General features: G+C 35.7%; 1 protein-coding gene across 1 annotated transcript; it reads left to right on the top strand.

Annotated features, from left to right (window-relative positions):
- The first annotated feature begins 7,589 nt into the window (after nt 1–7,589).
- LOC129758394 (synaptotagmin-12) lies at nt 7,590–15,565 on the top strand. Its single transcript, XM_055755902.1, has 5 exons — nt 7,590–7,603; nt 7,697–7,838; nt 7,900–8,026; nt 8,087–8,442; nt 14,636–15,565. The coding sequence occupies exons 1-5, from the start codon at nt 7,590–7,592 to the stop codon at nt 15,173–15,175; spliced, it is 1,179 nt and encodes a 392-aa protein (XP_055611877.1). The 3' UTR covers nt 15,176–15,565.
- The last annotated feature ends 1,272 nt before the right edge of the window (nt 15,566–16,837 follow it).

Here is a 16,837-nt window from a genome sequence, read left to right as displayed (position 1 = left end):
AGATCCCAATAGTCGCTGTAGCAATCCCACACGTGCGTCTGCGCATGTACCACCAAGTCCGGTAAAGCTTTTCTCACCCGATCGATGGCGGCTGGCTCGATCGAGGTACAACCCTTCATGCTGAGAAACCGTAGCGCTGGAAGGTTCTGCACCTGTTGCAGTAGCGCATCCTCTTGTCCCTCCTTGACGCGTATATTGTACAGATGAAGCCGCTTCACTTTGCATTCGCTGACATCGGAGGCAGGCAATTCGGCTAGCTTCAGCTCCGGCAGAAGGTCTTTGAGGGTGAGCTCTTCGGCCGAAAGCATTGCCAGGATCACGGCTTCCGGATAGAAGTGGTAGGTTAGCTTGTCGACCACGGTTAGCTGTTTTAGATTGATCCAAAAGCGGGCGAAGTGCCGGAGGAAACTACTGGATCTGACAAGCGCGGTGCATGTTTTAAGCTTGAAGTGCTGTATTTGAGGCAGAATTCGACGAAGTTGTTCCAGAGCGTTTGATTGCACGGGGTAGTCAGAGAGTGCCAGATCAAATGTACGAACATTAGGTAATGGTTGGCATTGGTCCAGTTCGTTCGACGTAATTTCTCCGAAAATAGTTAGCGTATGAAGCTTGGAGAGCTGTTCGAGGGCCCGGAAACCTACATTTGTCAAATTGTCTGCTTTAAAATGGAATGACTCCAGTTGGCGACAATTACGCGTGATACCCAACATCAATTTGTCATCCAGTTCGTAGTGGATCACTGCTTTTGTGAGCATAGTACAGCGATTGAAGACGTCGTAATCGAGGAGCTTCATTATACCGTTCATTTTCAACGTCTCCAGGGCTGGTAGTTGCACAGATTTGAGGTCCGATAGCTCATCCCCGGTGTTGAATTCCAGTGACTTCAAATGTGGCGCCAAGTGCTGCAAAACTTCCGGAGGTGGTTTGTTGTAATCGAAATTCACGAAATAATCAGTTTCAATATCCCTTAGCTTCGGGAAACTTTTTAATATCGATAGGCCATCAAGCTGATAGATGTCTGGCGTCGAATAGAGCTCAGTAACTTCCTTCATCACAGGATAATCTAGCTGTTCAAAGGTCAAATAATCTTTGCATCTCAACACTGGAGCGTGTAGCTTTCTCACATTCGGTATCCGCACCAAAATACTGAGAAACTGTCTCGGACTCATGATCGACAGTGTCCTGAAACTATACACCTGATCGCCGCAATGATCCAAAACATCCAAAATCACATTCACTTGATCGTCACCGGAAATATTCCTGTAATAACTAAGCGCAAAGTTCCGGTACACCCGATTACTGTCCTTCAGCGGATGATAGCGCTCACGATCGTAGCCTCCGATACGCAGCAGACATTTCTTGTACATATAAGATCCCGAGAAGGCAACGGCTTCCCACTGTTTGCACACCAACGACACGTTTTTGCGATCGTCGAACGGCAAGAAACTGAAGATGTGGGACAACACCTCCGGTGGGCAACGCTGAACCGGCGAAGGTTCGCCAATGGTGGTGGTTGACTCGGTTTCACAGGTTGAAGTTTCGTGGTTTTCAGCATGGTGGGTTACGTAGCTCGATTCCCGGTACCAAGACGTTTCGAGCGATTTGCATGAGGCGTCCGGGTTCAAACCTGATAGACGGAGCATTTTCGCACAATGTTGGTGATAAGTTGACAGATAAGTTTGATCCTCTCAATCACATCAATGTTAGACTGATTGCTTGACTAGCACTGGCTGCACTGTTTGAGGTGCTTCTATTTGATCAAACGGTTATGGTAGACACAGGTATAACATAAATTAACAAAAGTAGTACCTGATACCGATAACTATGGAAGCGAAATACGTTGACCTGACAGTGTAAAACAACTTAAGGCTCAAAATTACCTTTTTTCTTCATTTTTTTCTGACAAATGGTAAATATTTTTTCAAGTTATTGAATTTATAAAAATGCCGTTTGGACAAAAGAACGCGCCTGAAGCTTTTCAGAGATTCATTCGCAGAAAAAGCACCATATACGTTTTGAAATTGTTAAAATCTCTTTGTAATTTAAATATCGCATCCCACTCATATTAAGGCTTAATAATACCTTTTGTTTATACCTGCTAATTTTGGTAATTAAATATGACTGAAATCATCTTACCATAACGCCTTAAAATTGGACGGTGCACTTTTCAAACCAAATGGTACTTTTATAAACTTGAAGGTTTATCATTAAATGGCTTTTATACATTTTGTGGGTTCGAAAACTTTCGAAGTTTACCTGTTTCAGTGTAAAATGTAATCTTCGTAGAAGAACATAAAAAATGCTGATTTGACTCGAAAACTGATTGTAAAATGATACGATAGGTTTTGAAAATTCTAAAATCTTTATAGTGTATACCTTTTTATGACATTAAGGTTTTGGTTCAAAACAAGTCAAAAATCTGTTTTAAGATAGTGGTGCAATTTGCAAACCAATCAGTATTTTTATAAATTAGGAAGATTCGATTTCATGAAAGTGACATAGAGAGGAATTGTTTATGAATTTTTTCGTGAAACATCTTTTTAAATCTCCTGAATCTAGCTGAAAATTTCATTCGCTCATTTTAGCATAGGAAAATATTACAGAAACGTTGATGATAATGATAATGTACTTATCACGCTTCGATGACATTCGCACTTTGGAAAAAAATGTAATTTCGAAAGGAAAGCGTCCAAATATGACAACTCTCCATTGATATTTTCGTCCTGGAAAATCATCAAAAACAGCGATTTAACTTTGAAACGCTCCTATAATTATTCGTTACTAAGATTTAGCAAACCAGTATGATTTGTCTGTTTAGAAATATGACAAACATTGAAGGTCAACCTAATCAACTGTTCAACTGTTCAGTAGTAAATCTCCCTTAAAAAAATTATAATTTGGCACAATGTCCAGTTCCACAGAAGAAGAAAGTGAAGTTGATTTTTTACAACAAAATATTAAATTTCTCCCATACAAACCTAAAAGTTAAAATGAAAACGTTTTCTTAAAAATTCTGCAAACATTCATGAACGAGTTTTGAACCAAGTCAAAGCTCTTTAGACCTCAAGCATTGTGAAATTCAAAAACGACTCCGAATCGACTCAGGCTTATAAGACGAGGCTTATGAAAACCATGTAAGTAATTTTCTGAGTGTATCAATCTACATAATAGTATAATCATCACTCATTGAAAAGTGGCGGTACAATTTTTCAGTCCGAATGATATTTTTATAAATTTTACAGGTTAAATATTTGAAAAGGGATGTTGAAGATTTCAAATTTTTTACAGGATAACAGCGTTAGTTTTTCGAACTTTTTATATTGATAACGATTTAGTGCTCGGGTTAAAGCTTGATTATATTCGAGTAAATTCAACAATGGAATGAACTCTTGGATGAATTTCTGTTATTGTTTACAAAGTTACTCAACTATATTTGCACTTTCTATTGATGGATTTAAATTAGTTCTATTTTTCTCCGCAAGTTGGCGCCAAAATCTAACTTTTTACAAAAGCAAGATACAGGCATGGTTTTTTCTACAACGTTGTTCATTATACCCTTTACATCAACTTTGTAGAACATTGTTAAGCTCTATGATGTGTACTTACCTTGCAAAAATAATAATTTGAGAAAACCTTGGAAAAAATGGGTTTTTACCTATTTTTGTTTTTCGCTATACAATACCTCGAATTTCCACAGTATTCGATTTGAATAGACTCAAATGAGATATTCTAGTGGAAAACTTATTCTATTCGCAGATTTTTTCTGTCGTAATCGCAAAAAATAGGTAAATGTCGGTGGGTTCTCGTAGGTTCCTTGCCGAATGATTTAATAAAGTTGGTTATTTTTCAGTACAAATTCACATATTTTAAGACCTTTTTCAAAGAAAATATCCGCATTTCTCGTAGAAAAGTCGATATGTGAATTTGTATTGAAAAATAACCAACTTTATTAAATCATTTGGCAAGGAACCCGCGAGAACCCACCGACATTTTTTACATGCATTTAGATCATAATCACAACTGTCACTTCTAAAAAACATGAGATACGCCAAACTGCTCGCAAGCAAGTTAATGCAATTTAAAAAATGTTTAATTGTAACCATTTTTTTTGCGATTATGACAGTAAAAATCTGCGAAACGAAGAAGTTTTCCACTAGAATATCTCATTTGAGTCTATTCAAATCAAATACTGTGGAAATTCAAGGTATGGTGTGGCCAAAATCAAAAATAGGTAAAAAACCCATTTTTCCAAGGTTTTCTTAAATTATTATTTTTACAAGGTAAGTAAACATCATAGAGCTTAACAAAGTTCTACAAAGTTGATGTGAAAAGTATAATGAACAACATTGTAGAAGAAACCATGGCTGTATCTTGCTTCTGTAAAAAGTTAGATTTTGGCGCTACCTTGCGGATAAAAATAGGACTAATTCAAATTCATCAATATATAGCGCAAATATAGTCGAGTAACTTTGTCGAAGACATCGATGAGCTACAACGAAGCCTCTGGCCTGCAGTCAATTTTGACCGCAAAAGTGTGTTTCCTGGCCCACTTTGCGTCGTAAGGAACATCTTAATAATTCACAGAAAACTGCAAAAGTTATAAAAAAAAAAAGCTTTAAAATTTGTATTTCACATATAGCAGATGTAGTCCTGACTACAAAAAAATATTCTAAATGTCAGGTTTTGTATTTTTTGTGATTATTCCGTTATGGATTTCGAATAAATAAAACATTAGATTCCTACAAAATGTCTTGCCTTTATTCCTCAGTTTCGTTAATCTTATGTAGATAATAATTGTTCAATCTTATACAGAATTAAAGTAGCTAGAGTTTTGTTAAGTGATGTTCCATAAACAATTGATACAATGTTAAAAGCCGTAAGATTTGCCTGAAAAATTGGGTCGCAAGTTATGCAATTTGATTAAAAAATATTAAATTTTTATATAGCAGTAGCATGTTTACATTGGAGAACCGGGTAAAACAAAAATTATGTGAAACAAAAATACAGATTTAATCTTAATATTAGGTAAATTTTCTAACTTGACGAATGAAAAAAGGGCTTTGACGTTGACGAAGTTTGGTCTGGTTTGAAAACGGAATTATTTCCTTAAGACAACACCGGATTGATAATAATTGTAGTGGTAATAGTGTGTTCACATTTGAATAATACACGGCAAAGCAGAAAAATTCTAAATTGGGTAAAAATGATATAAAAAATGAACTTTACCTATAGATTTAGTAAGATGTTGAATTTTAAAAGTTGCGGTAGCGGTTTCATACTCAAGAATTTAAGCTTCCGAATATTTTAAATGATTTGTATTAGGTTCAGTTGGATGTTTCAAAATGTTGACGTTAACTAAAAGCTAGATTTGTCTTACACATACATTTATCCCTTGCCAGTTATCATAACAATAAAGTATTTAGCTTTTCTTCCTGAACCCAGCTTCAGCTATAAGTTTGTGTTGCTCTTCCTCTCATTTTTTTTTGTTTATCATTCCTAAAATGTACACTCACTTATACTGTGCAAAACTCGATGCCATAGAGTCGCACCGTTTTTTTAAGCCATAGTAGCAAGTATACATTTCAGTGAGGTACAGCCAACTGAATCTGATTTCTGATTCAGTTTCTATTGCTGACCTGCTTGACTTATTGTCATGTCATGTAGTTCTAGCCTTGATCCATGTAATCGGGGCAATCAGGCGATACTGGCTCCCGAAATCACTTTCACTGAGCGATATCTTCCTGAGTGGCTGCCTGCCACAAATTGCGCATGGGACTTATCTTTCCTGAGCCAACCTTTGTCAAGATCTGAATGTCGTATTATATTTTCAAGTTAGTGTTTCCCTGGTTCACCTAGTGAAATCTTCACCAAAAAAATCTTCCAACCAGAAACATAACTTTACATGTACGGCTCAAAACGCACCACACAATCGGGATACTTCAGCTTCAACATTTTCGTCCCGGCAGCAGTAATACGCCGACACTTGTTAACCTCCAAATAGCGCAACGTTCCGACCTGCTCGAACGCCGCCAGCAGTGTCTGATCCCGGGTGACGTCCATATTCCTCAGAATGAGCCGCTCGATGCTTCCCTTGTGCGGAAAATCCAACGGGGGCAGATCGAACCCGTCTAGCGTGACTTCGGGATATCGCAGCATCACCATTTGTGACTCTGGGGTTGTGATGGTGCGAAGTTGGCCGCACCGGTAGGTGATGTTGTTGTGTACTATCAGGTGCCGGATTGATGGGGGGGCGTGAGGTCCCATGTGGAGCAGAACGAAATCCATTACGGCACGCTGCATGGAGGCCACTTTTACTTCAACTAATTGAGGGAGAATGGCGAAAATTCGGGCGAAGATTTTTTCGTCGCTGTTGGGTTGATCGAATCTGAGCGAGAAGGATTGAACTTTCGGCATTGGAGGGCAGGTCGTTAGCATGTTTAGTTGAAGTTGTCCTGCTATTGATATGTGGGTTAGCTTCTCTAGTCGGACTAGGGTATCGAAACCAATGTTGCTGATTTTGTTGGCTTGGAAGCTTATCTTTTGCAGGTTGACGCTGGTTTCGGTTAAGACATCCAGGAGGTCATCGTCCACGTCGAAACCAAGAGTGGCCTCAGTGAGTAGAGAGAATTGCCGGAAGAAATCAAGAGCGATCGCACAGCCACAGAACAGCCCCGACAGCGTTAGGGTTCTGATGTTCGGTAGCTCCAGATCATCGACCAGTATGATGAGATCGGAAGAAAACAGCTCCACCGATGTCATCCGAGAGGACATCTTTTGCGTGGTTTTGATGGCCTTGAGAAAATCTTCGCGCATTATGAAATCCGAGTGGAACATTTCCAAATTCTTGTAGATCGATGGAATGTCTAGATCTTTCACTTGAGAACTCCGATCGAAATGCAGGGTCACATTAATCTTCTGGAGCACTGGATACCAAGGCGTGGTCCGGTCCGGCAACTTGATGTTCTGAATCACCGGTATTATGAGTTCTTTTAACCTGGGCATCTTATCCAGAATTACACGTAACTGTTCTTCGTTCAAACTTGCCAAACACTTGAAACTTTCAATCGTTTTCCCACAATGCTTTACCACAAATTTCAATATCGTCATCTGTTCATCGCTACACAGATTAAACTCGTGAAACGCGAACACGTTCCGATAGACGCGATCGCTGTCCACCAACGCTTGGTAACGCTCCCAATCGAATCCCTGTATTCGCAGCACGAAACATCGCATAACGTGCGCAGCAAATGCCATATCGGCCCAACGCCTGCACACCAACGATGCCGCCTTACGATCAACCAGCGGCAGATAGCTGAAGATCTTATCAAGCAGCTCGTTCGGTAGATAGTCGATCGTTGTCGAAGATCGCTTTCGGAAGGAGAAAAACGGAAAACCACTCTTCCGCTGGATGGCGATACCCTCGGAACGCGACGACATGTTTGATTTTTTTTTCTTTTGCTTAACGATTCTAAGACTTAGACTTAAACTTGAATGGGAATCTGAGAACAGAAGTTGTTGACTTTTATATCGATCGCGGTAGATTCACTATACAGGTATACTTTTAGGTAAAATTGGACAAAAGTGGAAATATGTCTTATTGCCTGTCCTCTTCATAAATCTTCAACAACCTTATAACGCCCCCTTTTACAACCAATCTAACAGTCAATTCCGTTTCTTTTTTATCTTCCATTCGCAGGGGTAGCACCACAAACGAGGGCATCGAGCTGTTGGTCACGATCCAGGAAGCTAAGCAGCTTGCCGGACCCCCCGGCGTCGATATCGATACCTTCGTGAAAGTTTTTATCGTACCTGACGAGAGCAAAGTGCTGCAGACCAAGGTGAGTATCTTCGTAAATTGAATCACACATTTTTGGGAGACTACAATAGAAATATCACCAGGTATTCAAGGGGTCCAACTGTCCGAGCTACCAGGAAACGTTCAGCTTTTGGATCACGCATCAGAACGTTCGCCGATCGCTTTGGTTTCACGTGTATCACACCAGTGCCACCGAGCAAACTCTGATAGGTAAACAAATTGGTTCAACGATCAACGATCAAATCCGTCTCACAATTTTTGACATTCTAGGGGAATGCGAAATGCAGATCAACGAGAACGTGAACCGGCCGATGACTACATGGCTTAAGTTGGTCGGCCATTCGAGCCATAAACGGAGCCAGCTGGGCGAATTGATGTTTTCGCTGAGCTATCTGCCGACGGCCGAGCGGCTCACGGTGGTGATTGTGAAAGCGCGGAATTTGAATCTGAAAAGTGAAGCCGAAAGGCGGTCCAGTCGCTGTTCCTCGGGAAGGCCTTCGTTGACCCAGAGGCAGGAAGCCGTTGATGGCGGAAGCCTAGAGATGGGAGATCCGGAAGATGGTAGTGGGATGGAATCAGTCGTTCCGGTGGAAACGGACAGCGGAAATGAGAGTATTTTTGTTAAGGTGAGGCTGTTCTTTCATGGTATCAAATTTTTCACAAAGTAGTATCGTGTTTACATTTGACAATGTCTTCTGGGAAAAAACCAAAAGATTATGGCATCAAAAGACCATAACGGAAAAATTCATTTGTAACAGCGAAATTGCGTTCTTGTAATCTAAACTTATTAACATAAAGCAGATGCAGCCCACCAGAGTTCGCGGTTTTCCTACACACAGGTGTGTGAGCGATTTTTCAGTGCCAAGAAGGCACTGAATCAGTTGACTCACTCTTAAATGAAAAAAAATCTAACCCTAATAAAATGTGTTCTTCCTTTCAACACTGTTCTAAGGAAGAAATTTACATTCTTTCACTCAGCATGGGGAATTGGTTGCATTGCCCTGGGAAAAAACAACTATGACGTGCGGCTGTTCACGCTGGAGTATTGCGTCAACATTTTTACACGGAAAAAAATGCACACGTTGTTTCAAGTTGCTTACAAAATGTTATTCAAATTGAAAGTTCATCATAGTTTCTAATGATTTAGAAGTGAATCAACTACGTTAAAATATCGCCATTACTGAGGCATTCCTTTTAAAAATTTCCGAATCAAAGTCCGGAAAATATTTGGGCAAATTTTATGCAAAAGCCAAAAACTATTCAATAAAAACCAGTTCAATAAAACATTGAAATATTTTTTTCTTAAATTGCAACACATCAGCATTTTTCTTTAGAGTACATTGAGCTTCCGAAAAATCGTAAATGTTTATTTTGAAAAATTTTGCATAACACTTTTTTGGAGTTAAAAATGCAAAGATTTTTCATGCAATAAATAAAAATTTTAATTACTCAATTTTAGATTTTTGTCGGATTTTGCTACAAACTGAATGAATCCGAACAAAATCCAGGATTTTTGAACAAACCGGACCAGACCTTTTTCAATTTCTGTTTCAAGTATCCGGGCAAGTCCGGGTTAAACCGGTCAATCTGGTATCTAAATTCTAGATAACATAAATTTATTTCAAAATTCATTAAACTTATGTTTGATTTTTTGGTTCATTTTTTTTTTATTTTAACTTTTATGTTCAAGTTTTTCTATTTTTTTTTTGTTTATTTGGAATTGTTAAGTTGTTTTTTCGAACTTTTCTTATTTGACTCTTTTTAACAAAAACATGTAGTGTGTTTTTTATATACTTTTTTTTGTTATTTCTCTAGATTTTTCGCTTAATAGATGTTTGTGTGTTTTTTTTATAACTATAAATTCAATGAAATTTTAGGACCGTAAACTGGAGGAACATTACTAACTTTTTTAATTCACTTTCCAAATGTTTTTTGCAAGAGGTTGCTTTTTCGTAACACTAAAATTTTAAAAAATACTAACTGAGTTAAGGAGTATAAAGCATGATCATTGACAGCGACGACATTAGTAGCTATAGCTTAATGTTTGTTACAAAACAAGATTTCATGTTTCGGGGTAACTTTTATCACTATGGTTTTAACGTATCTCAACATCTACAAAACTATTGTTTTGATACCCATTAGCACAGAAGGCTTAAAACATCAATAACAGTATTTTGTTTGACTCAATTGTATTTTTCTATGTTTTCTTTCAAAAACAAATATACTCAAAAGATGGATAATGCTGCTGCATACATTTAGGGGCTAAAGTTATAAACATTTCTCAATATTTTTTGGCCTCAAAAACAAATTAAATTTTACCATCATGGGTCCTTCTACTGTTCCTGTGTTCCTGTTTTTTTTTATTGAAACTTAACCATTTGATAGGGTTTTAGCTTTTTGTTCTGTACAGGCTTTCCATAGAAAATGTCTGTTTTTTTATATCCAAAAATTATCATATAATGATCATAAAAATAATTCTAAAACTATACCTGTACAAAGGAAAAAAGTTAAACTTTCATATAGAAGAACCCATTTTCTTCTAAATGCTTCCATTTCATCAGGAGAAGTGTTTGTTTGTAGGTCTTCGAAAAAACAGATATTTTAAAACTTTAAAACTACATTTTAAGTGATATAAAAAAATCTCCAACTACAAACCAAAATTAGTCTATTTGAAACTCAATTTATAGACTTTCAAACGTAGAAAAAAGTTATCAGATATTTTGACTTCAGACTTAATTAATGATGATTATCTGCAAAAATTACATGTTGATCAAAGTTCCCACAGTTTACGGTATGCATGTTTGAATTTTTTCTAAAATTTTTCATGAAATCTTCGTTGTTGGTTTTCAATTTGAGCTTGTTTTCTTTTTTTCTTCTATTTTTCAAAAAAAAAAATTGATGGAAACGCGATTGATTGATATTTCATCAGGTGAAAGGTGATTGAGAAGAAAATTGAGTGTAGAGAGAGAAAGCAGGAGCAGGGAACGAAAAAAGCCGAGAGTTGAGAGTAGGAAGCGCAAAGTAAAGAGTAAAAAGTAAAGACTAGAGAGTAATGAGAGTAGAGAGAAATGAAGATTAATGGAAAGTGATAGAATGGAAATTCGAGAGAGAGAATTATGAAAATTGAAAAAAAATATGAAAATTTAAAGAATTAAGAGAGTGTAGTGAATAAGTAGATATTAGAGAATCGATATCATACATAGAATTGAGAAAGAGTAGAGTTTGCGAGTGTAAGTAATCAAAATAATTGAGAGAGTGAAGAAAATTCAAAAATTGAAAAGGGTGTCGAATTGAAAGTACTGAGAGTTTTTTTTCCCTTTATTCTCAGGGATTTTTAACCAAGTTGGTTTATTCAGCCCGAAAAGAGAAAATAAAAGATGTAGAGAATTGAGGCAATTTAGACTATGTATTGAGAAATGTATTATAAAATGAAATAGTATAGAGATTCGAGAGAGTTGAGAAAGTTTCTACACACGAAAGAATTGATATAGGATAAAGAATTGAAAGAGTGTTGAGAGTTGAGGGAATGTATAAAATTGAGAGAAGTGTTGAGAGAATTGAGAGTGTAGAGATGTTAAATAGTGTTATAATTGAGAGGATGTAGACAATTGAGGCAGTGTGGAGAATTGAGAGAGTGTTTAAAACTGAGAGGATTGAGAGCACCAAGAGAATCGAGAGGACTGACAGGATTGTGAAAATCAAGAATCAAGAGTATTAGGAGATTTTTTTTTTGAGTTGAAAAAAAAAGAACTGAAAAAAATGAAGAAGTAGGAAAATGGAAAGAACTGGAAGATCTTGATGGCTTGAATGAAAGGGGGAAACTGAAGATTTTAAAAACCTGAGATGCTTGAATAAGCTGAGAGAGATGGGAATCGAGAGTCTCAAGTGACTCAGCAAGGATTACAAAAAAAAAACAGAGAAATTAAGAGTTGTGAGGGTATTATATAATTGAGACAATTTTAAAAAAATGAAGAATTTATTGATTGCAGAATTAAGAGAAAATTGAGAACCAAACTTATTGTTTAATTCGGATTTTCATTCAACTGTTGAAAATTAAACATAGGAAATCCTTTTGAACGATCATTTTTACGCGACTTTCTTTTGAACGATTTCTTAGGGCGAGTTTCTAGGAATGCGACGGTTTTGAACATGTCAAAAAACAGATCCTAGAGCAGGGATGAGCAACCTTTTGAATCAACGGGCCAATTTAAACTTGAAATTTTGTCGGCGGGCCGCACTCGAAATAACATTTTAGCTGAGCTTTACGCCATTTTTTAAATACAAATTTTGTGGTAAAAAAAACTGAAAAAGGAAAGGAATTCACGTGTTTACAAACAGAAATTCAACACGACTTTTTTAATTCCCTATATTGAACATTAAATCTTTATAGTTTTTAAATTTTCTCAATTTTTAAATAGTACTTCTTTACGAACTTTCGCTCTTAAAATATTCTTGTTGAACCGATGGTATTATTCGTCATCATTTCCATTTAAACATCTTCTAGAGCATACCACAGTGATGATTAAGAGTGTGAAAAATATATGTATATTCAAAGAAATCACCGTCTTCTTTGACGTTGAATCGCTAATTGACTTTTTGTGATTTTTTCCACTATTATAAATTGCCTCAAAGCCTAGATTTTTTCCTACAAACAGTAAACCCCGTTTTTTTAATTGAAGTTCCTTATTGAAAATGTTTAATTTCACATATTTAATCAACTATCTTCAAAACTACATTCTTGATTCTAGAATTTTTATACACATTTTTATAATTTTTAATCTTAATTAGATATCATTAAGATAGGATTACTAAAGCTATATTATTGTTTCGGTAATGTGGAATGCAAATTAAAAGTGAAATAACTCAATTTATGGATGTTTGTTAAAAATGTCAATCAAAATTCTGAAAAAAAAAAATAGATTTTCGTCAAAGCCGTATGAAACAAAATGTAAACAAACAGTTTTATTACTAAAAATACAAAAACTGACATAAACCAGTTGCAACTTCTTTCCATTTAGAATATTTGTAGCCTGAACAACATATTCTGTACAGGGGGAACTTGTCTACTACCGGACACTTAAGGTTTTTAAGCAATAACTTCAAAAATAAATTTTTGTAAATATTGGTTCCGCTACTGATTTGAAGAGTACAAATATTATGATCTCTAAACTATATTAGAAAAAAATTCACAGCATGAATATGTGGAAAGAGAAATCATTTAATGTTAGTTTTCACTTATTTCCAAAAGTGTTGTCTATGGCCAGACATTACGAATTACTTCACCAAAGTTGGCACCAATGGCACAAAAACGTAGCAAAATGCCTCAATCACTTGCAAAGGTCTTGTGAGTACTTGTTTTTCAATACTGAACATTTTATGAAGCCATTTTTAAAAGTTGTTTGAACAAAACAGAATGAAACATTTGTTTCGAAAAAAATAGAAGAAAATTGTTTATGACTGGACCGCAATTTTCAAAGCTTCTCAGAGGACACAAACATTTTCGTTTTTGAATCTTATCTTCTGCTAACCATTTGAAGGTGCTTTTGAGATAAACAAAATTGAATGTTTCAAGTTGAATGAAATCATGTTTAATTTTGCATGTTTTCTTGTCCGGTCATAGACAAATCCCATTTTTTTTATTTTCCTAATATTTTGTTTGAACTTCCGTTTTGTTATCTTACATCTACTGTAGTCGCAAGATAACCAACTAACGATGACGTTTATGAGCAATTCACAATTGAAAAGCCGTAAAAACTGACCACAATATAAATGCAAATTTATACGATCTTCTCCGAACTACTAGGCAAAACCTTTTCATGTTGGATATTGCATATTTCTAACATCATATCAGGCTGCGATTAACTTTATTTACATGATGTTAAAACATCATTAAGATATTGCGTTTTCGAAAAATCAATGTTGTCCGGCCAGAAGCGGTGCCTGGCCATAGACGAGTTCCCCCTAAGAAAAACTAACTTTTCTGTGAATTATTAAGATGTTAAGATGAATTTTCAACTGGTTTTTACGAATTTTTTGTCAATTTGGTTAACTTAGCCAGCTGTGTGGTTTTTTTTCTGTCTTAATTTTTCAAATTTCTCAAATTTTTATCAGTTTTTGCCATTTTTGTCATTCAGTTATTTTGTCTTTTTTGTCGTTTTTGTCATTTTTTTCATTTTTCTTTTTCGAAGTTTTTAATTTTATTTTAATTTATCTTTTTATCACTTTTTCATATCTGTAATTTTGTGAAAACGTTTTTTTTATAATTCCTTTATTTGAAACGGCTCATACCTTTAGGTTTTAAGGAGCCAAACTCGTTTTGTATTTTTACAATTGGTATACTTAGCTTAACACTTGTTTAGAAGGCAAAGAAGGATAGAAAGGGAAATATGAATGAAAAAAAAAAGAATTATAGACGAAGATCAATAGTTTTTAGGAAAAGATATATTTCAAACATGTAGTCCAAGTCCATCACAGCTAACACATCCCTTACTGGAACTTTGGGTTGTTTTCCTTGGGCCCATTTGTGAAAACGTTGTCTTTTTTATATTTTTATATTTTTTTTTATTTTTATCATTTTTATAATTTTTCTGATTTTTTCACGCTTGTAATATTTGTGGTTTTTCTAAATTTTGTCGTTTTTGCAATTCTGGTTGATTTAGTCATTTTTATAACATTAGAAGTTTTATGTTATTTTTGTCCTTTTTATCATTTTTGTAAAAATGTTCAGTTTTTTTGGGCCAAAAAGTTGAGAATCCTTTTTTGAAATTCGACATGATAATTTTAAATTTTTTTCATAAACATTTTTTTTTCTCTCGACAGGTTTACCTCCTCAAAGACGACAAGAAGGTCTCGAAGAAGAAAACCACCGTCAAGCGGGGCGAACGTTCGCCGATCTACAACGAGGCGCTGATATTCAGCGTCCCACCGTACATGCTGAACACGATCCAGATCCGCTGCTCGGTGGTCCAGATGGTGAACCGGGGGGATCCGACAATCGGTAGCACGAACAACAACAGCAGCAACACCAGCATCAACCTGATCCAATTTGGGAGCCCGGGTGGAGGAAGCAATCACAGCAGCAACAGCAACAATAACCCACTCAATACCTTTAGCAATGACAATAGCGGAAATTTCAACCAGAGCTCGACAACGGGTACAGTGACGCGGAAGTCCAGCATCAAGCTGGTTTCGATTGGACACGTGATAGTGGGCAGTGGAACTACGGGGAAGGGACTGCGTCACTGGCATCAGATGTTGACGACCCTGAGGAAACCGGTTACGATGTGGCATGCGCTGAAGACCACCTCGGAGCGGAAACGGAAACGGCTCGAGGAGACGCAATCGAGTGACAATGGTTGAGGTCCCTTTTGGCAGGGAAATGACGATGAGTCATGTTAGGTTTGAGGGAAAGTTGGGGCTCGGAAGATCGGTTCAATTACGGGTAAATTCCGTAAAAAAACACGTGTTTCGATTTTTGGAAAAAACGAAATGATTAATGAAACGAACTGGTATGTTATGGCAGTTTAAAATTGTCTAAATCTGAAATCTGATGATATGCCAGTATTATTACGAATTATCGTAGGTATATTCCTTTTTATCAATTCAAACTTTTTGACATGATTTATCACGTTCTCCTATGCACTTCAACTTGTCTGAAAGTTTTTTCGACATAGGTCAAATCTGCTGCCGAGAGATTAGAAAATTTTTGAATACGTCCGGTCGCTTTTTTTTTTCTTGGTTACTATTGCATTAACTATAAGTCGCTTTACTCTTCTGGAAGCGATGGTTTCCTGGTCCAGAATCTATACCGAGAAAGCAACTATTCGAACCCATCTGTTTGTGATGAGAAAATCATTTAAAAAACATTTTGAAACCATTGATCAGATGGCGCTCGAGACATAAGTAGGGCTAGAAGTTGGTCACTTGTTAGTAACTTTGTCACTTTTTTCAGGCTGGTCACTCACAAGTTACTTTTTTCGAAATTTGGTCACTGAAGTCACTATATTTTTTAAATAATTTCTTTAGTCTATTTTTTTAGATATTTCTCCTTTCTTTCCTTTCGAGTCCTGTGGAAATTTACACGACCTAAATTGGGAGAATGGCTCCGGTTCAGTAAAGGAAGATTATTGTTTTGTTTTGCTTTGATGTATAACTCTTGAACATTATTTTAATAAAAAATTTAATTTAAACAAAAATCATTTTTTGCCTTAAAAAATATGTATTTTTTTTTTTTTTTGTTAATTTGTGACATTTTTTCAACGTTTTGGCATTCGTGTCAAGAAAAAAAGTGTTATTAATAAATTTATTACCTAAAATATTTCCTAAAGAGACACTCTTACAACATGTACAACCAAAATTTGAAGTATTATGATTTATGTTAAAATATGATTCAAAAATTAAATTTAAAATATCAATTAAAATCTGTACAGTCCACTTCATCACATGGCAGGAAACTTCCATGCTATTAAAGCTCTTGTTTGTATTGAATGAAAGGTAAACTTGTGAAAAGTGACTCAATTGAATCGAAAATATCAGATATTTCATTTCTAAGTTCCTTTATTTCTAGACATTTTGGAAACATTTGAAAGATTGGTAGATACCTACATAGATATCAATTTAAGATTTCAAAACATATTTGAAGTTTTCGATAACTTTCAGTAATTTCTGTACCTTTTTAGAGGTTGACTGATATGTTTTCTAAAATATTCCAAGAAATTTCTGAGGTGTTTCTTGGATCTGTTATTTTGTTCAAGAATTGTCGTGTTAAATCATTTGTGAATATTTTTTCAAAAATTTTTTCCTTTTTGAACCTCATTTTTTTCTAGTAAATATTTCTATTGATTGATATATGAATCGTGCAATAAAGTCTGCAGTGGATCTCTTTGGAAATGTTTTATTTTTAAAGGTAAATTCTCTTTGGGTGAGTTTGAAATTCGAAAAATTTTATTCTACCATGAAGATTAGTCGCGTAAATTTTTTGAGCTTTTTTTGTGTTATTATCTTGAATCTTAAGTCAATTTT

The sequence above is a fragment of the Uranotaenia lowii genome, chromosome 1 (genome assembly GCF_029784155.1).
Source record: "Uranotaenia lowii strain MFRU-FL chromosome 1, ASM2978415v1, whole genome shotgun sequence".
NCBI classification, from domain to species: Eukaryota; Metazoa; Arthropoda; class Insecta; order Diptera; family Culicidae; genus Uranotaenia; species Uranotaenia lowii.
This window is presented reverse-complemented; position numbering and strand designations above follow the sequence as displayed.

What these genes read in the sequence shown, in the direction of transcription:
- LOC129758394 (XM_055755902.1), top strand. An exon ending in CACCGAGCAAACTCTGATAG is followed by an intron (nt 8,027 to 8,086) that starts GTAAACAAATTG and finishes TTGACATTCTAG; the next exon opens with GGGAATGCGAAATGCAGATC. An exon ending in ATGAGAGTATTTTTGTTAAG is followed by an intron (nt 8,443 to 14,635) that starts GTGAGGCTGTTC and finishes TTCTCTCGACAG; the next exon opens with GTTTACCTCCTCAAAGACGA.